Raw genomic sequence first — 26,250 nt, 5'->3', positions numbered from 1 at the left:
ATTAACCCATTATGCCAAACAAGTAGCAGTCTAAACTCAAATGTCACTTTTCCTCTGTTTATTTAATTCCAGGACAGTATTTATCAAAAACGATGGCTAAAACAGCACTGGTTCCTATCTCATCAGATGAAGAAGGTCCATGTCTAGTGGAGCTTTTGTTTACCTTTCTCTTTTGCAAGCCCATATCCTCACTGGTATTTACTAAGTGTGAGAAGGCATCTCTAGGCTAAAGCTAGTTTTCCCAGTGGAAAACCAACACTAAGAAGAAAACATTTAACAAGCTAGGAAGCACAATACACAGGAGAGCAAAAGTATTGAAAACCTGGTGTAGTGAGGTTTCCTCCAGAAAACAGAGCACACAAAATTTACTAAAGGCTCACAGGGTCTAACTTCCAAGACAAATGCCCTGGAAAGACACATTAAAAAATAAAATAAAATAATGCACAGAGCTGCCATGGAGTGTGATGCTGCTGAACACCCTTGCTATTTGAGACATTTTCTTTGCAAGCATTTTCAGTGCTGGTGGATGTTTCCACGGAGGAAACACTGTACCATGTACAGGATGAACCAGGAGCATCTCAGCAGAAGTCAGAAGAATATACACTGCCAAGGCCGACATGCCTTTAGGTGCAAAATAAACAGGTTCATTTTCTCTCAGGTTCAGGGCCTGAAGCATTCCTGGGACCAAACCTAATGGTGCAAGCAAAACATACAATGGTGGGGGCAAGTGTTCCTGCTGACTGAAGATGCAGATTCCTTTTTAATCTCCAAATCAACCAGCCTGTTTAGCCACTGAGAACAGGCAATTTACCCACTTTCTAGGTGCCTGTGGATTCCATACAAAAACAGGCATTTCATGAAATACTGTCCTCAAGTAGGCAGACACCAGCTTATACCTGATCCTCCCCTCTCCCCTCCTTTGCAAGAGGCAGAAGACAAAGAAACCAGTGCATGTGCTTGAGGGAAGTGGATGCCCAGTAAGCTTCAGCAAGTCCCTCTCCCTGTTCATATCAAGTTATCAGGGAAGCAGAGGCAATCCCAGTGTGGAAACTCAGCATTATTTGTCAAAAAAACCCAGCCAGAGTAGGCCAATGGCTCCTAGACACAGAGAGGAGATGATGTCTCTGCAACAAATGATATGCAAACTAAGAGACAGATGCTGTCTGTAGTCTGGACCCCTAAGTATTGAGGTTCATTTGATGAAAGGCAGCAAACTTGGCAATGCCTTGGCATGCTGAAAAGGGTGCCTGCAAGGGGCTTCAGCAAGGGCCGTTCCACGACACACAGAAACAGGGATGCCATCTGAGACAGCATCAAGGATGAATGACGATCACAAGCCTGCTACAGACTCACGTAACAACGTGTTCTATCTCCAGTAACTATGAAGAATGAACCCCATGCCTCTGGACAACCTGCATGCACTAAGTTACACCTTTAGCAGCAGAAGCATATAAGTGCTGGATCACAGACCTGGGAGTCTCCTCTCACCGGTACTCCTTTGCTCTATCTGCATGTTTAAACAGTGTGTCCAAAAACGCTCCCAAGAAAAGAGACTTGGACATGTTTTAGTTTTGTTAGCCCACCAGAAACACTTCCTATGGGTGTGTGTAAAAATCACTGCAAAGGTGCAGCTCCCATGATATCGCAGGATCAGGACTGGCCATGCGAATCACAAGGGTTCCCTACTTAACAGGAGTTCAGAGCTGGAAGGAGCTGTCAGACACTGCCAAGACCCTGTTTCCCAGCACAGGGAATTCACAGGTAGGGTGTAACATGCAGCACGGCATGCAACATGCCACTGCTGAAGGACCACAGTAAGGGTAGTTTCCCTAGGGAAACTTTTGTACCCACACCTGCTCCTTCCGTCTACTTAGACCTCCTCTATGCTAAATGCTTAAGAAAGAACACAAAGGACTAATGAAGTCGCGAAGAAGCCAGACCTATTAACAGTTAATTACAGTGCTGCAACAAAGGCTGAAAACTCATTGCTACTCCAGGGTGGGAGGCTGAAATCAAGCCATGTGAAACAGTACATCTTATAAAATAAAACCTGTATCACAAAAGGAAGAAGTTCTGTAACACTCAGCAACACCAAGCAAGATACATCTGCCTCTGCATTGCCACGAAGTAAAATCCTGAAGACAGAAGTCAGTCAAAGGTCTAGATGAGAGATTTCCTGACTCACTCCCATTTATCCCATAGGCACTTCTGGGCAAGCTGCATTTTTAAGCTATCTGGAAGTGTTAAATTCCATTCAGTTTCAAATGGCTCCTCTCTCCAAACTGGGCATCACAGAAAGTCAATCCATTCAGAGGCAAACACTGAACTACCCTGAACCATAAACCTCCTACACCACCCTATGGGAAGGACAACAGGGTGAGAATGAATATGATGGAAAATTAGAAAGGAAAGTGAGACCTAGGCTTTGCGCCGCCCTGTACGAGCAATAGATAGTACAGATGCACAGAGATGCACCTGCTCTCACTGTGCACACAAAGACTCATTCAATCACTGAAAAAGACTCAGGCATATCAGAGACGCAGCTATTACACCTCAGTTCAAGGAGCTATTAGAAGGCAGATGGGTTATGCTGAAATAACAAGATGCAAATTAGACAGACAGATATAAAAGCAATGAAAAGTGACGTAAACATTCAATTCATCCAGAGATATTTTTTTCCTCTGTGAATCTCTCATCATTCTGGTGTTACTTTAAATAAAGAGACAAGGAGAAATTAAGTTGAAGTGCTGCCTGCAACTTGAAAGAAAAAGGATTTCCAGATGCTCTATAGCTGTCAGTTACAAAAGGCTGGAGAGTCAGACAGACTCCTGAAGACCAGGAAAAGAAAACATAAGCCAGAGATTGCAAAAAAGGTCCAGAATCATTGTGGAAGTGTGGAAAAACAACAGCACAATGTATATCAGAGCATTCTTAAACTCAGTTCTACAGAGAACTTCTTGCTATCCACTTACTTTTCAATCTGAGGGACAAATCTTTTCCTGATTAGGTACTCCACACACCAGCAAGAGAATTAAAATCAAGCATGCCAGATTACTGAGGTTCAGACAACACACTGCCCAAACCTCCTAAGCAGGAGCACACTCGTATTGTTAAGGGAACCTGGGTGTTCTCAGTATCTGCAGATTCAAGATTACCTTTAACATTTGCCTACAAATCAGAAGGATGCAGACACGGGGAATGTCTGAGCAGATGGCCAAAAGATTACATCTTAACTAAATCCAGCACATGACTTACGAGCTGGTCACTCGTGACACTACCAAAACAACTACGTCCTTACACATGTAAGTGCCATGGAGGGGCTGTGGGAGAAATCGGAAGAATGAAAGAAAGCAGTTTAATTAGTGCTGTTAAAGAAATGCAATGCTGAAAGCATTCAGGTGCACTTTCACAATCAGCAATTTGAAGAGCTTCCTCTTCCCTGTGAAATAAATGCTCTGTTAATGTGTTTTCGAGAGCACTTCCAGCTTCTACAGTAACTGACCCCAGCTGAACAGCACAATCAGTACGTATTTCCATTTCACTCCGTGCTTTTTCCCTTTTTCCATCTTTCCCAGGTGCTCAGACTTTTGTGCACAGTGATAGGCAGCACTAGGTGCAAAGGTTGCTTAAGCAACATAAACAAGAGACCACAGCAAGCGGCTCATACTGCCCAAGACTAAGCCAGCACACTAAATTCATGGCCTTTGTGCCTTGCAGCACACACACAGAAGAGAGGGGAATCACTTCTGGTAGGGAAGCACTGGCTAAGCAGTGCTCCAGCCCTTCAGGTCCATTCTGTAGCTGAGTCTTGGCAGTAATTTTGCTGTCTGAACCTTGCACCAACAGCTATAGCGCATGTATTCACTGCAGAGCCAGAGTCACCACCTCTGAAACCTGTTTATAAAACCCATGACAGGCTGGCATGTGGCACAAGACTGACACATCTAACAAGGACTGGTGTGTCCCTGGGGATCCAGCCCGGACACACAGGGACCTCTCCCTCCCAAGAAATCAGTACATTTGATATGCACAGCCCCCCGCACATCCTCACCTCCCACCTGAGGGTGAGGAACCCCTGTCTTTCCCACCACCTCCAGGCTGGAGGAAATAGAAGCCATGCAGTGACTTGAACCCTGATTTTAACTCGGGTCACTGTTTTGTTTCACGTGATCCCTGTAAAAGCCCACCAACATCAGAGGTACACTACTAAATGCAATTGCATGTGCCATAGCAGAACAGCAGTACTGACTGTGCCATGAAACTCTTCTCGTGACTTCATAACTCTAAGAAAGAACTGGATGAAACAGCAGTTTAATGGTTTTCCAAGCCTGTTACGAAGAGCTGACATGTTACAGCCACCTTGGTATTCCCAGTCTCAGGCAGGTACAAAAAGAAAGTCTCCACTGCATGCTCATACATTCAGAAGGTAAAGATATCCCTGAACTAGCTCAGAGAAGGCATAATTAAAGGTAATTGCACAGGAAGCCCAGGGATCCACCAGCCCCACTCAGCAGCACCTCAACAGCCTCTGCTGGAACTACAGAGAGCCCAATGCAGGGTCTGCTCCGGCTCCATCTCCTCCTTGGTAGCAGAGCACTGCTGAGCTGGGGTCCTTAATGCAGCCCAGAGATTCACTGAGCCCTAGGGGCCACTGAGACACAAGAGACTGAAGTCACATTTACTACTTCATACTTTGTTTTTCCGCCAGGGATTTACATATGAACACTGTTCCACTCCAAGCAGGGAAAAGAGCACTTTATGCCCCAGTGAATGACGTGATGGAAACACAGCGGGTACCTACAGACATAAAAGCTGAGATTGCATTCACAGTAAACAGAGGATAACGTTTTGTTGTTGCTTGATGTGAAGGGAGGGCTGGGCTGACCACAGAACTCCTCTGCTGCCAGAAGAAAGAGCCACTGCAAAATGGCTAACACTTTGTCCAGAGAGCAGGAACATAGCACGGATTTCCATCAGTACCTGATGAACTAAGGCTTTAAGGGCATAATTATTCTGACTTGGTACCTGAAACAGCCCTTCAAAAATCCATCACCCGTTTGACTGAGACAGCTGAGGAGGAATCCAGATAGCTTCAGCAGCAAGCCATTAGTACCGCTAAATTCACCTCAGCTGATCCAAGAGATTGATCTGCTTTAATAAGTAGCCCAGAATAAATCGAATGGACTTAATAAGAGTTTATTAATTTTTAATAGTTCATCAAAATGAAAAGACAAAAGAAATAAAACAACAAAAAAATAGAAAAAAAAAACCCACCATTTTTACATTACAGCTCCCACTGATGTAGCAAAGAGCTTTCTTCAACGTGACCACTCTAAATGCCCACAGGACAACTTGACTCACCTGAGAAAGCCCTGGGAACCACATCAAACAAAGGGGAGGCATGCTAGCTTCAGCAAACAACCACATTTAAAAAGCATCTATCCATCATTCTTGGATGCCTCAGATGAAAGGGGTTGGGCAAGAGGGAGATTCTATTCTGTTGCCTGTGGTAGAGAATTGATCTACCCAAGGGATTTCCATTCTGCCAGATGTCTTGAGAATGAATTAAGAATCCCTCCTAATTCACATGAATTAGCATCTTCCTGCTCAGATGATCTGCAAATTCATTACCCTGTCCAGAGACACACAAAGCTACTAAGTTTATTTAATTTACAATACTATTTCCAACAAACAGCTTTCTACCATTCACTCCAGCATTTCTGTCCACTGGACAGTGACTGATAGCAGCTGAGACATGTGTGGCTGCTTGGAAGGGTTTTCCAAATTGCTGTGCTAAGAGGAAACACACTCTAATACTAACGCCATTTAACTTCAGTACCACTTCATATAGAAAATACAGGAAAGCAGTACATACGTAGACATCCCAATAACCGTCCATGCAGCCAAACCTCACTCTTCATCTGTAAATTCGCAGATCAGTTAAGACTCAGGGCTTGCATGCACAGAAGTGTTGCAACCCCAGGGTAGATAGTACTCCCCTCATTTTCCTCCATAGCCCATACACCCCATAACTTGTGGCTGACAGACATTTCCAGTCTCAATGGATCACTGCAGCTGGCGCCTGGTTCTGCTTGCTGAGCTTCACCCCAGCCTTTGTTTCTTGCCAGGATTTTCACAGCCCCAGGCTCAGCATCCCACCACGTGTATGGGCCAAACTTTGGTGAGCAAAGTGCTGAAATCTACCCAGAAAAGCCTAGCTTTTATACATCAGTGTCTTGTATAAAGCTGTATTACTACCATAGCCCATGGGCATCAGAGCAACTAGCATAGTGGCAGAGTATCTGGAGTATTCCCCACTGTTTTCTTCACATGAAGGTGGAACAACAACATGATGGCCAATCTGCATAAAACTGAGCAAATCCACAGTTAATATACTGTGCTGAACCAGTATCTCATTAAATTGTCTAATTAAAGGTACATCTGACTATTTTGCTCAATCATCGAGTCTGGTCACCTTGGTTAACTAGGTAATTTTACACCTCCTCAGCTCCAATTTTGCATAAAACGTGGTAAAATCAGGTCAGTTTTTGCATAAAACATGGTAAGTGTGCACAGCACAGCTAAGCTTGCATCAAAGATTCATAATGTTCCACTTTTTCCACCCTTACCAGAGGTACTAGATAAACAGAGGAAATTAAAAACCTTGGTAGGACACCCTTCCTGACAGCTGCAAACACTGCAGTCAAAACTATATTCTCACACTGTATCTGGAACAGGGGACCAACTTTGGAGACACTTTGGCAAACACTTTGGGGGTTGCTCTTTTTCAGTAAAACCCAGTCCTCATCATCAAGAGAAGCCTTCTCTTCAAACATCCTAATTCTCTGAAAGGTACTTCATGCAACAGAAAGGGTGCCTATTCAATTTACTTTCTGCAATGGCTTAATGTAGTAGGCAGTTAATGTAAGTAATCTTCTAAACACGTTCAATGACAAATCAGATTCAGACAGTTAGAGAGACATCTGGGCCTTGCTTACACATTAATCTGTTACCAGATTTGATTTGACACACTGACTTAACACTACACAGGTTTTCAAGCTCCTGAACTGAGGAGTTCTGTATGCATTCTTGTTTGTTGCTTAGCTCAAGAACTCACCTAGCTGAAATACTGCTTGAACTATTTCAGCAACAGAAATTCACAGATGAAGAAAATGATATAACAATTTTTAAAAAGTACAAAAACAGTACTGCAGAAGATATGCCATGGGAAATGCTGCTGTGAACCTGTATCTCAAAGAAACACAAACTGAAAACAAAGCATCTTACTAGGAGAATATAGGACAGGAAAAATGGAACTGAAACTATATATATGTAACTTGTAGAAAGCAACTGTGACAGTGAACAAAATGCAAGAGGAAAACTAAAGAGGTCTGCAGCTGGTCCCTTCCCTGACATTAGGATAGACACCAGATTGCTCTTCCAAAACCCAGAACTTCCCTCATCTCTGAACTTGTAATGGATACGGTGATCCTACTAAAAAGCTAGCACAGAACAGGATCTACGCAGGAAAAATACAATCAATATACCATGACCATTAGGTACTGCAAAAGGATTCCAGCATGTTAAAAGCCTCAGGAGCTTTCTACCAATAAAACGCTTAAAACATTGACAAGTTATTTTCTAAACCACAGCTCAAATTATTATTACATTAAGCATTAGCATTTAGTGAAACTTCTGCTTTGCAGTAAGGAAGCTGCAAGAAATTCACTTACAGCTGATCCCAGGAAAAGCTTCCTCTGCATTACAGTAGGAAGCATTCAACTGATTTCAGGTAAACAGCAGCTGAAATAAGCTTGACAATATTGTTTCTTCTGTCTGGAGAGAGAGGAAAAGGAAGAAAGTGGGGGGGAAGGCATATTCATTAACTGTACAGCCAAAAAAAGCTAGAAACAGATGCTGGGAAGCAGTAAGGAAAGTAGGAACATACAAGCCTTGAACTTTATAACCTCCTGAAACAGATTAGTACTGCCAGTTAATCCAGAGTGCCAACAGCCCATAAAATATTTTCCAGCTTTCACATTAAATATACTTGGGAATGGAAGAACTGCAGAAGCTTCCACTTCCAGGCAGTTCGTGTGGCTAAACACTGCACAGGACAGAGGAGACAGCAGTTTGAAAAGTAGAACATGTTGCACTGGAATTTCCAACACCAGGACACTCTTTCAGGAATTCCCATTACTGCAGATGCTCTTTCAGGCTACAGGGCTATCTTTGTCCATTTCTCCTGCCTGCATGGTCCCACAGTTCAGCTGGCTGGCAGTCAGTCACAGGACACTTTGCCAGCCAACACAAAGCAGATCAATCCATTAAGCTCAAGTCACCTTTCAGGTAACTAGAACAAGTTGAAAACCATAAGCCATCTTCTTGCTGGAGTTCCTGGAATGACAGTCTTCCAGTGCCCAGACAAAAGTATTTCCTCTAGCAGTGCACCTTGTTGTCATCCTTAAAGGCTGCACAGAAAGCTCCAGTTCTCAAGAGCCCCACAGCCTGAGCTGGAATACAAGGTGCTTCAAAGATACACCAAGTCTGTGTGCTGCTCTCCAAAAAGCCCTTTACTTCCTAACTCACCTTCCAACTTACCTGACAATAATCATGATCTCAGTGCAAACTGACAAGTTAATTCTAGTGAGGCAAGACCAGCATACTCAGATACGTATTGTGCTCTTGCTTCTTCATAACCTCCCCGCTGACATGTTAACACCTACCCAAAACACAACTTCACTCCTACCTGCCACCTCAACATCTCTTTGCAAGTCAAAACTGAAGGCCCATGCTCTGAGACACAGTTTGTGGAGCACTCAGGCTATCTTCAGATGGTTTTCTTCACCAAGGAAGGGCCTGGAAGTGTCAGTTCTGCTGCCCTATTTCTCCACCAAGAACTGCAACCAAGTCACACAAGAGTGTTCACAAATGATACTCCTCACAGAGACACTTCTGCCATCTCACAGATGTTTGCTTTGCAGTTACTGCCCCTCCCTCACCAGCAGCATGACAGATTTGTCAGTCAGATTTGTAATCCACTGTTCCCAAATGTCATTTATTTAAGTAAGGCTGACAGTCCCACTGCTCAAACTGGATGCTGTAATTCCCCAAAAGCCACTTCGGTATCAGTGACAGTTCCACACCTGGGTCCCAAACCAGATGTCTCCTGCCTTGCTGACCAAGGGGCCCTTTGCATACCTTCCGCAGGAGTCTGCACTAAAAGAAGTCTTAACACGATGGGAAAGGCTGCAGTGCAAGCCCCCTTTAGCCTGGTATCTTGTCCATACAAACACCTAGACAGTTCCTAGGAAACAGCAAGACAGCAGTATCTACTCCCTACATTAATATGCCCCCAGCTTCTAAGCTTGGGACCCAGAGGTGGTGTTTTTGGAAGCAGAGTTTCACACAGCCTGTTTTACCATCAAATCTCCTCTACTCCCAATATAACCACAACTTAAGGTTGCCAACAGCCAACCTAAGGTGCATTCCACTCTGATATTTCTTCAACAGCAAGGAGAAGCACACACTTCAGATAGCTGGTTTCACAGTTTAGCTTCTTTGCTGTACATGTTTGCTGACACCTGTTTTAAAGTAGGAAGACAACACAAGCAAACTTATCTGATTCTCCACTGAGAAGAAAGGGACTGTCACTCATAAGGAGAGGCAAGATGCTTTGCTACCTGTTTGACAGAGCAAATAGAGTCACCTAGGCACAGGCAGGTGAGCATCACCTCCAATTGACTGGTCTGCATCAGTTACATTTTCCTTGAGAAGTGGGAAAACAAGTACACACACAGAGGTTTTGTTTTGTGATTACACACCAAGAGACGACGCCTTTGTCCAAAGTTTGCTGTCCAAGTGGGATGGGGAAGCAGAGTATGGTGACAGAGAACCTGATCTGATAGTATTTGTGTAACAGGACAGCTTTTAAACAAAAAGGAAACCAAGAATGTAGGCAACTTCCCTGATTCTATAGGACAGCTCCATCTACTTACATTTACCATTCAAACACCAACACCAGTTCCTAAAAAACACTGACAGGAGAAATCTTCTAACACCTTGGCTGACCAACACAGACACACTGCTGAAGACACACTGAAGTTCTTGCTCAGCAGGTGCTTTGAACTGAGCAGTGAGGACAGGAACAAAATCTCTTATTCAAATCACAGAGATTATGAGAGGTTAATCCTGACGCTGGCAACACGGACAGCACTGTCAGGCGACCTGGTTCCCCCACCAAGAGGTGAATTAAGCAGTAATCCAAGCTGCCTCTTCCCTCAAATACGCTGTTGCAGCCTTCATTTTATTACTAAAAGAGCACTTCGGGTGTTTTCTGGAGTGAATTATTGGAGTGTATTGTGAGGACTGGAGTGAGTTACTGAGTTTGTGATTCTCTGAGAAAACGAATTCTGATAGACTATGCTTTGCTCACTTTGCTTTAAGGAGTTCCCTGCAGGCTACAGATTTCTCCTAAACTTCTGTTTTATGATCAGGAGAGACAGCAGCTTTACTCCTGAATAGGAAAAAAAAATATACATCCATCAAATCTTTCAGAATTTTTAGATATAGAATAATATAGAATAATTTTAGATATAAATAATGTTGGCCAGAGAATAAAGGAGGCTTCAAATTTTCAGTGGCATAAATTATCCTTCTTTCAAGCTCCATAAGGTTCAGGAATACATTACTTTAAGCGAGTGGAAATGCCTTAATTGAGTAAGGGAACAAAACCCACGCTATTTAATTTTACACAAACCAGACTTCAACTTACATATGTCCCCAGCTTTCAAAGACTAAGGAAATATGCATAATGAAAGCCACATCCTTGCACCAGAAGGCAGGAAAAGAGACAGACTGATAATGTATTAAGTCTGCTGGGAGCCAGTCTGAGTAGCTAACCGGACTATCCTGACAAACCAATGGTTCAGCTAGTTTATAGGAGAAGCTTCAGTGTGAAAAAGAAAACCCCACAAAACAAAAGAAAAACAACCAAAACTGAACATAACAAACAAAAGCCAAAGAGGAGAAAATAAAAATAAATTAAGAAAACCTAAACCGCATTCAGAAACCAGATCAGTAGAAAAATCTGTTTGTTTAGGCTGTTTTGGTTTTTATTTTGAAAACAAGATACACCTCCCATGTCTTTACAGAACAATTTCCTCCAAGACACAAAGCATATGCAGCTGCATTGTACATACACGTAAAACGCCAGTTAAGTTATTTGAATCTTGCCAGAGTTACTAGGTCAAATCACACAGCCTGGTCATGGCAAGGTAACAGTTGCTAGAAGACACGTTTATTCCTTGGCACCAAACGAGGAATAAAAAACAGGAATTGCAGACAGAACAACTTGTGTGCTTTCCCTTTGGCTGGCATGGGCTTCTCTTCTCAAGTCAACAAGAACACTGAAGTCATCTGTACAGAATCCTGAATGACTCAGGTTTCTACACTCCCTGTTCAAATTTAGTTCAAACAAGATGCACCTTGGAACAAGAGATGCTGACTAATCACAGCAGAGGTGACTGCCACCTAATCACATCCCTGGGATATTTTCTGGTAGTTTTGATTTAAGTTACAGGATTGCAAGCAATCAGCCAACTGAAACAGGGGCTGCTTGTCAAGCAGCTTGCCCTGAAAAGCATCGAGGTAAAAACAGATATTAGCAAATATCATTGTTCAACTTCAGAAGTCTAGCATATTCACCAAAAGAGAAACTCAATCAAAGCAACAGCACATTTGTGGTGGATTCAGTAACTCTCTTTTTTAAAAGCAAAATCATCCTACCATACTACTGCAAATGAGAAGCTTCCAGAAGACAAAAAAACAGCACCTGTGTTTTCCTGTACCAAATAAAGAAGCAGGATTGGTCTAGTTTGAAAACCAGTTTTAAGGAAATATTGTGTTACTTAAATATTTAATTGCTTGAGTTCACAAACCAGAGAAAAGATTAATATCTAGAAGATAGAAATAAGCTGACTATGAGCATTAAGAATGAATAAAAGAACTGTTCAGGATACGAGTTACAGAGGAACTGAATGGAAGTCCCAGACAGGAACAGAAGATCTAACAGAACACTGCAGGATAATTCTTTGGCAGCCTGAGTTTACTCAGCATTCACAGACTGCTCACACAACACTGGTCCCGGCAGGACACACACAGATTGATTAGAAATAGGAAACCATAGTTAGATTGGCAGCAGCATTTTTGCATTGTTTATGTTGTTTTGGGTTTTTTTTGCTTATGGCTGTGGGACATTAATCACTTACTATATCCCCCAAGAAGAAAGCTGAAAACGATGGTTTGGGTGTGTTTGGATTTTTTAAGTTAAGTTTGTAAAGACAGAATGTGTTTTATAAAATCCAGCCTGGAGACCACCACCCAAGCAAGTACACGAGTTTAACTCCACCTGGGCGAAGCACCCAAATGGCTGCTCCCCATGGCAGTTATACAGCACGTGAAAGAGCTGAGTCTCCCAAACATATCAGCACTCAACTGCCAATACTTTTGTTTTAACACAACATGTATAGAGAGAACTGAACCACAACCGGGTCTTACTCACGACAAGCATTATTCACAAGACTATTCTCCTGAAACCCATGCTGTTTGCTTGCATTTGGGTCTCCATAAAAATTCCACCAAGCTATTCCATTAGAATCAAAACCATTAACTAAAATAAACAGCCTTAGGTAACAACTGAGTATGAGCAAGTTCCCTTACATGTAGTTTGGAATTTTTTAGCATTAAAATTTATAACTAAGCAAGATGATACATCAAAACTTTACCTTAGCATTCAGTTATCTATAGCAAATAGTTGTCATAGCAGTAATTCACATCCTAACAAAGTTAGTGCTGTGAGGATCATAGGACTGGAAGGGCCTTTTGGGGTCACCACCTCTAATGTTGGCTCTCCCATCACCTGTACCACTTAGGACATTCAAAATCACTCCTGACTTCCAGTTTGCACTTCAATTAATGGCACACTTCTACCTTCTGTACCTTACGTCAACACTGTCCTCACCCATGTTTAATTTCCTGATGGTCTTAATGGACAGAAGTCACATATCCCATTAGTTTCTGTTTATCAGCACCATGGTGCTGATTCATCAGGCATCTCCAACACCTCTCCTTTCACTCAGCTTTGCATTTTTCAGAAATTCTTATCATTTGCATTTAAGGACAATAGCTGTTCCACATAATATAAACATATTTTCATTATTGCTGTCCGCAGGGTCATTGAATCCTTCATACATTTATCTACTTCCAAACTGGTTGTGCCATTATGACTTGTCATAAAACGAACTTTGACACACACGTTCCTCCTTTTCTTACCATGCCGTAAGTGGAAGGCATCTATCTGCTTCTCCCACCAGTTCTCTGTACACTTTACATGGGTTTTGTCAATTCTTACTTCCTTCAGGAAGAAATGTCTGGTATGGTGATTTGTAAGATCCTATGAAAGTCCAAACAGATGTACACTTTCAACTAGAAACAAGAGGTCGTCCCAGTACAGCCGTCGTCCCAGTACAGCCGTCCTCTTGCAAACCCATGCCGTATTTTATATCCTGTGGCCTTCCACACTGCTTTCACCAATCTATAAAGTTTTTATTATTCCCTCTTTAAAATTTTAAATCTTGCATAGTATCACCATCCTGCCCGCTTTGGAAGATCTATACTCACCTATTATCATCACCCATCACCTTATCTTCCCACCAACCCACAGACACTACCTTTCCTGTTCTCCAGTTAGGCAATGCCACTGCTTGCTTATAGCCGGAGTTAAACTTCTGCTAAGAGAGTTCAGATTCCAAGTGCTGCATGTTTTAGCACTCTGGGCTACAGATTACCAGACTCAAATTCAAGGTGTTTTGCTCCTATCCCATATATATCTGTGCATTATTTTCAGTGTCATCCTCTTAAGAGACATTTCCTACAGTTCAGGAATCACATCCTGACCATCTTTACCCAACTCCCTGTCCCTGGCACAGCAGTACCAGTTCCTTCATTGGCGAGACAGGCTGGCTCTCCTTTCCATGTGACCAAAGCACCTTCTGTTATTTGTTTTAATACCCTTTGCAACATGTCACCTTGTCTGCCGAGGTGAAATCCACAGCTTTAGCCCTGAACTTCCTGGTCCTCAAGATACACCTTCCTTTACAAACTGATTTTTGCCCACACCTGTCAGAGGTTCTGTGTTTGCTCACCAGATTCTGACGCAATGATCAGGTGTATCATCAGCTCTGGGGTTATTTCCTAGGTGGAGTCTCTTCTGTTATTTGAGATGCTAATATTTACCCCTGTAGCTTCACTGTATTTCATGCCTTCCCCCGCATCCAAGTTCCTCACTTCACCAGAAAGCCTCTTCAGTCTCGTTAGTGGCTCAACAGCTGCTGGTCTACATGTTTATCTGTTTATTACTTTAGGTTGTGATCACTGAAACCAAGTTCACTTCTAAGCCCAGCTTCCCTGAAGCATCTTCTGTGATTTTTAAAGCTACAGTTTAGCATTTTACAGTTTTATAGGTTTTTTTTTTTTAAGTCTACAGTTAACTCCATCAGTTTTATGGCTCCAGTCACTATCTTATGACGTAACTGCCAGATAAAACAGTCCTCTGTACCCAGCCATTATCAACAGCATTCATTCTCTGGTGTGGGAAGTTAGTCTCTCACAGTGACAATACCCAGAGGTGCTTCCCTATAACCATATTACAAGATTTCTACCCACATTTAAATCCGGGACTACGTGCTGCAGATCTCTCATGCTACCACAGAAAAACCTCTGATCAGCTCTTCCCAATGCAATTTCAGTCCAGCTGGTTCTTCTTTATCCACACTAATGCTGCTTTACAATTCTGCATCACCAACAGAGTGGAATTTTCCCAGTCACCTTTATTCCTCTCTTTCCAGAACAGGACATCCCCTCCAACGTCTCTGTTCCCTTCATAACCCCTACTCCTCATGGCTCCTGCTAACCCTGAGGGCTCATTCCTAGTCCTACCTCAACAGCCCCGTTCATACCACTTTAAGTCACAAGCTCCCCACTCTGCTTTATAACATTAACGTGTTTGCACCCTCCTGGAAACAGATTCAACACTACTAATTAAATTGCTTTTCACTGTTTATTTTATGTAACTGTGTCACTTGTCATTTCAGGACCATGTAATCCCTATTTCATCACAACACCAGCTCTTTCCTGATGCTCTATGATTAAAAAAGACTACAATGCATATACATAGGGTTAATTCATCTGTATTCAGACTTCCACCACCTGCAGCTCTGCTCCAATAAAGCCTGAACACACTTTTATATCTTTGACAAAAGTGTCAAACCAGTAACTTCAAACTCAAGTTTACAACAGAAGTAAAAGGTTTGTTGGTAGAGCTCTGTTAAACCATGCTCCTCCAACCCAGGCAAGGCGTTAACAAAACACTGATTTAACACTGCAGTCCGATAAGGCATGGCATGTCTTGATCTCTTTCCAGCCCTGGGAAAATATGTAAACACTTGTCATTCTAGTTGGATTAGTCATAATGCAACAGCCACGTACCTCTCTACTCAAGTAACAGACATTACCAGACTCCATCCTTCCAAATCCTTAAGTACTTGCAGAGCAAGTAGCACAAATTTCATACTATATTCTCCAATCTAAGGAAACGCAAACCAACTTCTGCTGTTACGATGATGAAGCTAGAACACCAGTTCAGTCTAAAAAGCATAAATTTGTCCCATATGATGATGACATAAAGCTGCCAAAACTACAGAAAATCCTTCATTGATTTTAATTTGGAATCTGATATTTTTCTAGAAGACTCTGTCTAGTTATACTAAAAAAATACTATGTCCTACATCTAGTACGTCCTACGTATTAGATTATTACAACAATCCAGTCTGCCCTTATAACTATAGCGTTTATAAGCAGTTAATCTCCTAAAAAAAAATCTCCTACTAAAATGGAGCATACATAGACTCCACTTACTCAATTTGATGTATCAAAATCTAGTAAAATTTTCCACACTCAGCAAGTTATAGCAGGTGGAAAAGGCTGAAATAAAATCACATCCATTTTTCCCTTCCCACCAATCCATACCCACATTGTGTGCCAAATTCAAGATAACGCTACAAGTTTAGGTTCGGATCAGGAGTGCAAGGTTGGGGGATGTTTGATCCATAAAATATCAAGTATTTATTTTGTTCAAGCAAGACCTCATTAATCATGAAATGCATTATGATTTCAGCAGCATCAGAACTCCAAAGTCAGAAACTGAAGCCAGACTCAGCTTTCTAGTAGCTTATGGCACTTCAGACTCTGAAAGAGGAGCCACATGAAGCGTGCCTTCCACAGACGCCGAATAATCTTAGGAAGAACACTGTCTGCTTGCCTTTGAAGAATTCTCATGATGAAGAATAACTCCTGAAATTGGCAAGGTGTACAAAATGTGTGTAGTAGTTTACCCAGCAGTCAGATTCCTTCCTCACCCACAAGGTGATAAGCTACCCTGGCATTATCTCAATTTGTGCCTGGTTTTCCTGGCCCCATAAGAAAAAGCAGTTATTGAAGATTTCCAGAATCTACAGATTGTAGATCTCCAGCATATAATGGCAGTCACAGCACTCCACAGGGACTTCATTTGCAAAGGACTGTGGTTGTCACAAAAGAAGATTTTGTGACAACTAAATATGAATCATCACAGGTACTGGAAGTATGAAGTCCCTGGACGTTTCCTGAACACGTGTTCTGAGGTTTATACAACCCCCAGGAAAGGGAAATGTCTCTAAAGGGTTTCTCTTTAGAAACTGAAATAACTACATATTCATATATTCATATATATGAATATATATGAATAGATATGAATAGATATGAATGGATTGATTCCTTGGAAACTGCTACGTTTGCTAAGCAGGTATTTTCAGTTTACAACATGGCTAGAGTGAGATTCGACCCAGAGTTTCATCATGCCTAGCCTTTCCATCACTTCCTGACTATATTCTTATATATAACTTCCCCAAGGAAGTTGTGAATGCTCCATCCCTGGCAGTGTTCAAGGCCAGGTTGGACAGAGCCTTGGGTGGCATGGTTTAGTGTGAGGTGCCCCTGCCCATGGCAGGAGGGTTGGAACTAAATGATCTTAAGGTCCTTTACAACCCTAACTATTCTATGATTCTATATGGAACTGTTTTGAAATATCCTTAAAACATATTTTAGAGCAATTTAAAAAATCCACAGCACTCTCACAGAACTCAATTTGCACAGCAGTTTTTGAGCAATCTGGTCAAGGATTTGCTGAAAATTAAAAAAAAAAGCCTTACAGTAAGTAATCTTGTGATACTCAGGATGCCAACAATCAGTACAGAGCAGAATAAAGCATACAGCTCCCTCTGCTAGAAGTTTATAAGGCTGTATGTCCTCGATCAGGCATCCAGTGGCTCAAAAACTGATGGAGAGATCTGCTATCACAGAAGGAGTTCAAGCAACAACTCTTGTCTGTTCCCAAGCCAAAAAAAAACATCTCCCAGCCCAGGACTTGGACAACAGCCCTGTATCATCCTCCAGAGCAGGTTTCAGGTGATGCTGTCCCTTCATCAGTTCACACTGCCTTGTTCAAACAAGCTGCATTCCTGCCACAGGGCCTGTACCGCTCTGCTGCCATAAAAGCTCACAAGAATGAAAGTTCTAATGGGCCACCATACTCAGCTCCAAACTCCTGTCCTCGGAAGAGGCCAATAAAGACAACAGCAGGTTAGGTATATGCAGCAGACTTCATCTGGAGAGACGGGTGACCCAAGAAGTCATGTAACTAATTTTATTTTTTTATTCTTTTTTTTAATGATGTTTCTTAAACTGAGTATTACTACATTGTCCTGAGCTAAGAAAATAAACATTGAGCGTGTCAATAATCGAAAGTGTAAATCTGCAGTTACCTTAAACCTAATAATTATGTCTCTGTGGTGGAAATGCTGGAGCTTGTTTAGCAGAGCATTTAGCTGTAAAGCATTAAGAGAGTTAAGTCACAGGAGCTTTAAGTAATACGGTTAAAACCAGCATTCCTTAAAGGGACACGGTCAAGGCTGGAAGCCAAACTTCTTTTAAAACACTCCAACAGTTTTAGGCTAGAGATTATCTCAAACAAAGACACCTCCTCTTATCTGTCATCAAACATGCCAATCCAGTCCAATTCACTTTCCATTCATATGGGACGTTCAGCTGCGAGGAGAAAGGAATGCAAAAAGGGAACAAAACAAAACCAGTGTTTTTATCCCTTTAACATAGTTTCTAACCCACTCACCCAGCCCAGCAATGTTAAAACATTGACAAATTTAAGTCTGGCCAGCAAAAGTGAATTCTGCAAACAACACGAGTGAGGCAAAACCTTGATTTAATTCTCTCTCAACACAGGAGTTCCATAAGCTGAAGGTCTCTGCTTCCATGTTGGATGCAGGTAGCTGACTCCCTTTCAGTTCTGTATTTAACTGTAATCTGTGAACTCATCACAGAAGACAGCATTAGTCACATAAACACAGTTAAACAGAGAAATGCTGCAGAGTTCATATGCCTATAAGTACTTCTTCAGTTCCTCTAAAACTTGTAAAAAGCATTCCAACTCAAAAACTGTTAACAGGAGAACAACTATTTTGGATTCACACTACAATTTACTTCTATAAAACAATTATGTACAAGTTCCCTGCAGTCACTGTGATCAAATCAAATAGAACATGGTGTGCCCAAAGACAATCCCCAGTAACAAAACAGGGACATTTCAGAGGGGGTGAATTTCATAAAGCTGAGGGTATTTATTCAAAAATTGACTGAGAAGAATAAATTTAAACTGAAACTGTGATATTAGATGCAGGAACCATTTATTCAGAGTTTTCTAGGGGGGCAAAAAGCAACTACTCCTCAACCAAGAAGTACAGATTTAGTCCATTCCACCTCAAATAGCTGTAACCCATGGTAAAATAAACAAGAAAGAAATAGTGTCAACACAGGTTGGGTGTAGGAAATTAGATGCAGGAAGAAGGAAGAGCATTAAATATAACAAAAACTTATGTTAAAGAAAAAAAAAAAAAACAAACAGCAATAAGGATATTGCCCTCCCATCCCATTAATTGACTTTACTGCTAATGGTGAAGAAGCAACAGGCATCCATGCCCTGTGCCCATGGGGAGGCAAGTACCTGTGAGACCAAATACTTCCAAGCCCATCGGTAAGTGAAATGACAGTACATCCAAGATGGAAATAGTAAAAATCAGAAGGGCTAGATAATTGCTACTCAGATGGCAAAGTCTGTAGCCCAGTGACATTTGTCTTCAATGCATCCTGAGAGAATAGAAAACAGGCTTCAAGGAGAACAGGAGGACATGTACCTACAGACGACAGAGAACACCAGGGAAGTGCCTGAAGTGTCTAACGAGTTAAAGTTCAGACAAAGCAATGCCTACTATTCAATACCCATTTGGAAAGGCTGATCTATACTGCACAGATTCAACATGCAGAATTTTTTGAGACGTATGACTCGCTAGTGCAGGACAGCCTCATTAACATGTAAATGACATAATATGGTGGAAAGGCAGTGAAACAGGGCAATGGTTAGCCACTTGAGACACCAGCCATGATTACTGGGGGGTCCCATAGCAAATGCCTTCCTTGTTTTGACATTTTTGCTCCTAGAATGGGCATTTGCCATTTATAAAAAATCAAGCAGGACACAGCAGCCAATGAAGAGGCAAATAATAAAAGCAGCATTATGCACACTAGCTTAGTCAGGTATAAAGAGGGCCTAAGAGAAAAGAAAAAACACCCGAAATCCTGCTAAATGCAGATAGATCTGATCCAAACACCCAGGATATACCTACACAATAGGAATCCATACCATAGAAAGCATCTGCCAAATTTTACAGGTCACAGTAGACAAGCAAAATATTATTTCAGCAAAGTCCTCGGCAAAGATGGCTAATGCATGTAAAGATAAGCAGGAGCTGGCAATAGGAATAAAGCAGGTTTCAGTTCTCTGCTTAATGATGATGAGATCAGCGCAAGAATACTAAAAGCAATTTTCATTTCTATAGAAGCTTTATAAATATGGTCAGAAAATAAAGACTGCAAAGAAGAGCAAACTCAGGTGCTAAAGAGAAACCTTTCAAAATACAGGAGTCCTATGTAACAAGAGACAAGAACAGCAAGTTGCTTTCACACACTTTCACACCAAGGAATGCCAGGTACAAGCTTTAACCTGCCAAAAAGGCAGACGAAAACCCTATGGTAGTTCCCAATCTGTTCGCAATACCACACAGTGAACTATCTGAAAAAGCCAGAGAGGAAGCAAGAGTTACAAGGCACACTACTCTGGTTTAAGCTCTCCTGGAAACGCATCAAGAACAGCTTTCACCACTTGATTCAAGTATTTCTCAAAATATTGAGTAACATTTGATTACAAGGCATTAAAAAAAAAAAAAAAGGCAAGGAAAAAAAAGGCAGGAGGAAATTTCAAAGGAAACTTGCACAAGGATCGTTTGCCACCAGTCATACGTATTTCACATGCCTCCAAGTCAAATATTTGAAATAAGGTCCTGGATTTAAAAAAAGCAGTCTCGCTTGCTTGGACTTTATACGCCATTATGTAAATTGCAACTACCTCTCAGGCTGTTACAGTACAAAAACAGGCTCTTTCAGCATTTAGATTAAATCCAGCACTTTGTTGCATATTAAAACTATTTTAATGACTTTAATTAAAGTTTGACCTGGCAGATCCCAAAGCAAAGGAGTCAACTGAGAGGACACCAAGCGAGTTAAAAAAAGCAGATGCTATTAAAGTTCAGGAACTCCTGCACTTTTCCTTCATCCCACTGAAAATTACAAGGGAGGGTCAAGTACCTCCTAGTTCCCAAATATTTAAAACAAAGACTCCACACTGTTTGTTGAAGCTTCTGCAGCAACAGCATCCAAAACTGAAGGAGCAATGGTCTGAAACAGGGAAATGAATGCACCACAAGCCAAACGTGGTTTGTAGGTTTTAAACATTCCTACTTAACAACAGAAGCAACTTGAAAGTTTAAAGGTTTTCTCTTCAATTAAGCCATCAATTACAACTTTACAAACCCCAAATTTAAGTCTCAGTCAAAAGAAGGTCCTTTAGTAGCAAAGACTTTTATCTTCATGTTACTATCCAGATTTCTAATGCATTTTATTTTGTTCCAACACTACATAGACCAGTAGCTTCCTGACTAATTACAGCTAGAGAAAAGGAGTTCATAACATTTACATGAATGCAAATTATTCATGAAGCATTATATTTTTATTAATATCCCACCTTTATAACCTGTGCTTCTGCTACTGCTTTTAATGTCTAATTCTGTTCTTTTCCATTTTGATCTACATAAAGACAAGCAAGGTTTCTTTTCCAGTTCTGTGCAATGTAGGGAGCTCCAGCTAGAGACTTTCACCCTTGAGACAGAAAGAGCTGGAGGCACTGCATTCACCCTTACAGAGAATACCAGAGTAAGCCTGCGATTATTGCATCAGGGGAGGAAAAAAAAAAACCTTTAAACACACAAAAAAAAAATCCCTGATGTTTTGACTACCAAGCTTCTAAGTAATGGGTATTTCTAAGTACCCCACAAGACGACCCCACATTTCTGTTACTATTAACATCCATTTCCGTTTTCCCTGTTCACTCCCTTCATTTGGATGTCAACAGAGTTGAATCTGGTGGCAGGCACTAGAACATGAATTTTGCTGGCAATACAGGGGTGCACAGCTAAGTTCACTGGGTAGTATTCCAACACTCCAACTGTTCTGATAAAATGATAACTGCATAAACAAGCTTTTCTAACTCTTCAGAGCAGCAGCAAAATAAACAGTAGGTAAAAAAATATAACATCTGAGACATCCAGACAGTGTAATTTCATACAGCAGTCATTAATTTAAAGTTTTAGAGTGCAAGACCAGAAGAGGTCACCTAACTCAGTCTCCCACATACCTCAGGCAGCCAAATCTCACACAGATACTGCGGATCAGGCCCAAGACAAAAGCACATTAAACAAAAGGACTATGCCCTCAGGGAACTAAACCGGGTACCATGTACAGGGATGAGGGAAGCTCCCTACTGCCAATATCCTTGCAACAGCAAAGGATTTCAGACACTGACACAGTGAAGATGACAGGCAAGGTATCAGGCAAAGAGACATGGTTTTTATTACTACAGTTATCAGATGGATAAGGTTAGGAAGACAAGTTAGACTTGAAGTTAGGAATACAAGGGAATTGTATAACCAATGAAGTTAGGAAGACAAGAAGTTAGGAATACAACGGCACTGAAGAGACATCATAAACTGTTATAAAGCAGAGAGAGGTAAAATAGAAGGGAACCATCGCTATCTTGAGAGAGCAAGAGCTGTGGACAAAGTAAGATGTAATAAAAGTGAGCAACTGAAAGGGTCTGATATCTCAGGAAAACAACAGAAACAGAGCAAAGGAACCGATGACAGAGCACCCACGACAGGGTGATACAACTTCAGCAGGATTCTCCTTTGCTACAACCCTTGCAAGTTGTGCTGAGAAGAATAAATTTCTTAAGTTGAAATCTGAGGTAAAATCAAGACTTCCAAGAGAAGGCCAAGGAAATTTAACAATGCAAGACTGGTATGAAAGACTAGACTGCTTCAGCGGGAACAATTTTATTTAATATGTACTATTTTCACAAATACAGCACTAAACGCAAACTAATAAAGCAAGCTATGCCAAGAAAAGATTACCAGACATAATCCAGACACAGCTGCTCTAAACAGGAGTATATGCAATCTCTTTTGCACTCTAGCAGTAGAATCAAAATACAGAAGTCTCCCCTAAAAGCCTCAGTCATGTAATATTCAGGATTTGTTTTCTCCTTCACTTCACTTACACCCTCCCCTATTTTTCTACTCCAAAAGAGTCCTTTAATTTACTCCTGTAACAGCCTGTTATCACTGGCTCACTTCACACATAGAATCATAAAATCATAGAATAGTTAGGGTTGGAAAGGACCTTAAGATCATCTAGTTCCAACCCCCCTGCCATGGGCAGGGACACCACGTACTAAACCATGTTACCCAAGACTCTCTCTAACCTGGCCTTGAACACTGCCGTGGATGGAGCATCCACAACCTTGGGCATCTGGTCCTGGTTCATCTAGATTTCCCCTACGGTGACTGGGGAGAGACTGCAGCTCTCCAGTGAAGTCCTTCTTATCCCAAGATAAGTTCTGAAGTTGCGGCAAGTGACACATTTCTCTCCATTTCTATTGCAGGATCCTAAATGACTAGTTTGGATTAGACATCCTCTGAAGACATGCAGGTGAGCCCAAACTCACAGTTCCTCTGAGCTTAGATTTTCTGTCTGGTACTTCTGTGGCAAATACAGCTCAATAATTCTGAAAAAAAAACCAACCAAAGCCCAAAACCAAACAAAACCAACCTGTTTTCTGAGAAGAAAATGTTAAAGAAATGTACTGCAAACCATGAATCAAGAAGCCATGTACGTTAGCAGCTCTTTCAGGCACAAAGGCAGCACACAGACACATTTGGTGTGTGCTGTTTTAGATTAGCCATTCATTAAAATACTATTAATGTGCGTAATTCAAGTGGGAGGGGGGGAAATAAATCAGTGAATTTATCTTTCTGTCTGCCAGGCTTCTTGTTACACTGCTACTTAAGGTTTTTCCACATTTCCCTTTATCTGTTGAACTGCAATTCAGAGGCTATTAACAGTGCCCCAATCACCTACATTTATTTCACAAGATTTTTTAATTGTCTTTCTTTTTTTAATCCCAGGTCTACAGCATCTGACCCCATGCTACTATGCAGTCTTAAGTGTGCACCACTTTTAACATATTCATATTAAAAAGCAGCTTTTCCAGCTGTTTTTTTAGTAGCTGCACTGCTTTCTCAGAAAGGTTAGTTCATTTTGGTGGGAAGGGAAAATACAAAAGATATGGCTTTCAGTCTGATGTTTTTTTTTTTTTTCCAAAGAAGTGACAATTAAGCCTTCTTCTTGTATCCATTCTTCTGGTAACTGCTTTGTTCTTCAGACTGCTCTACCTCAACACACTTCCATTTCATGTTCCATAGTTCACACTTGTGAGATCTCATCAGCTTGTTCTTGCAGTCACAACTATTTCAGAAAACACATTTCTTCAAGTTCAGTAAACTGACTGCATTCTGCACCCCTACAATAAAGTTGCTCAGTGTCATCTATCTAAATTACTGTTGGTATTTTCTACTATCTTAGCACAGCAGATGGAAATGAAAGACGCAATTTTCACAATAATTCTCCATCACACATGGTCACCAGCCACCTCAACTTTCTTTTTTTAGCTCTTTACACATAACCAAAGAAAAAGCCAAACAGGAGAGCACATCGCTCCACGCTGCTGAAATGCTTTTGTCCCAAAGACTCTACAGACCAAGAATTAATATCCTGAAAAGGCAGGACAGTTCCAGTAACTCAATCATCCAGCTCACATTCTTTCACTACTCTTAGCAGATGGTGTACACATCTTTTAACACTGTCAGCTTCACATGGCCAAGTTGGATGGGGCCTTGAGCAGCCTGTCTAGTGTGAGGTGTCCCTGCCCATGGCACGGCGTTGGAACTGGATGAGCTTTAAGGTCCCTTCCAACCCAAACCATTCTATGATTCCAAACACCACATTTCTTTAAAGGACACCCTGAGAACCCTTTGAGGGTGAGCCACCAAAAAAGTGAAGAAACACCTGTAACTGAGAAGAATCTCTGAGCCAGTCAGAATTACCTTCAGTGAAGACATTCTGGCAAAGCCTTCAAAACAAACTGGACCAGACATGCTAACTGTGCTTCGAAGGGTACACAGAACTGAATCAAAAGCGTTTTTAAGATAAACTTCACACTTGCACACCTCTAACTCCTTAGACACGATGTATGATTAACAAAAGGGCTGAAAGTTAATTTAAAAGCGCTCTCCCCAGAATAATGCACACTGAAGGATGCTCCATTAACACCACCAGCAAAATAAGGGGTTTTGATTCAAAGAGGTGAGAAGCAGCTGAGTGAAGAGGTGCTACCAAACCACCTGATGCAAGCGAAAGCAGAGCTGAACTGTCAGCAGCACACGGGTGCCAGTTATTTCATCGTACCTGGGAAAGGCGTTGAGAACATTAACACTACACTTTAAAGCCGCAGGGCACGGCTGGCTCCCTGGGACAGCCTGTGACCGCGGTGTTCAGCACAGAACGCTGACGGGAGGCACGTCCCAGCACCGTCAGTCCGGGCAGGTGGCTTTCCCCAGGGATTTTACTCTTTTCTTTGGCACAAAAGAGCGAGAAACTGAAAACCGCAGAGGAGGGAGCAGCCGCTAGCGCTGTAATCCAGAAAGTGCTGCCTTTCAGTAACCTGTTCTGCAAGGGAACAAAGCTCGCTAGCAGGATGAGAATCTAACCAGCAGAGTATGTGAAACAGTAAGGCATGTGATGGGTGAGCATACAGAGTGACAACTGCTACAGCCCGTGACAGCAACCTGCTCCTGCGAGCGCGGTTTCACTCCGCGGCAGCGCCTCACCTCGCGTCCAAACCACCTCCAAAGTCAAACACGGCTCCTCCCGGGGCTCGGCAGCGGGCGGGACCGCTGCTCCCTGGCATCGCTCCCGACCCCGAGCCTGTCCCCGCTCCCACAGCCGCCGTCCGTGACCACGGCACCTCATGTGCTGCCCGCCTCCCGCGGGGCACGGGGCCGGTGTCAGGCTCTCCCGGGGCACCGGGCACCCCCCGCGCTCCGCCCGGCAGCCTCCGCCCGCACTCACCTCGCACGCAGAGCAGCGACATGGCGGCACCCGCCGCGCCTCAGCCGCGGCCCCCGGCTCCGCTCCTCATGCCTCCCGCTCCACGGGCCGGGCGCGGCGGCGGCACCCACAGCGGGGCGGGTCCGCGCCGCTGAGGGGAGGGGCGGGGCGGGGCACCCGCCATTGCCACCCCGAGGCGGCCCATAGGGGGCGCCGCTGCCGCCAGACCCGTCACCACGGCAACCGGCCGGGACCCCGGGCCTGCGACCGGGGGAGCGGGAACCGGAGCCCCTTCACCAGCGGCGGACCGGGCCGGGCCGGGCCGGACCGGGCACCGGGGGGCATCGTGTGCCGGTGGGAAGCCCCGGGCAGGCAGACAGGGTCCCCTCCCGCTGCCTGGAGCTAGGGCGGCAGTGTCCGTACCTCAGGAAAGGAGCAGCTGTACTTGGTTGGGGGTTTTGGTACTTT

The 26,250-nt window shown here is 42.7% G+C and overlaps 1 protein-coding gene across 3 annotated transcripts in view; it reads right to left on the bottom strand.

Annotated features, from left to right (window-relative positions):
• UNC13B (unc-13 homolog B) overlaps window positions 1-25,941 on the bottom strand; it is a 212,444-nt gene extending 186,503 nt beyond the window's left edge. The window contains exon 1 of one of the 3 annotated variants that reach the window (XM_062620424.1): window positions 25,804-25,941. In XM_062620424.1, coding sequence (XP_062476408.1) covers window positions 25,804-25,825 — 22 coding nt within the window. In that variant the 5' untranslated portion in view covers window positions 25,826-25,941. The remainder of the gene's footprint in view (window positions 1-25,803) is intronic. The other 2 variants (XM_062620429.1, XM_062620427.1) reach the window with 2 other exon arrangements.
• Between the last annotated feature and the right edge of the window lie 309 nt (window positions 25,942-26,250).

Source organism: Pezoporus occidentalis, unplaced genomic scaffold (assembly GCF_034315485.1).
Source record: "Pezoporus occidentalis ecotype Australia unplaced genomic scaffold, CSIRO_AGI_Poc_V1 ctg220, whole genome shotgun sequence".
Taxonomy (NCBI): domain Eukaryota; kingdom Metazoa; phylum Chordata; class Aves; order Psittaciformes; family Psittacidae; genus Pezoporus; species Pezoporus occidentalis.
Note: the sequence above shows the minus strand (reverse complement) of the source record. Positions and strands in the feature narration are given on the sequence as shown.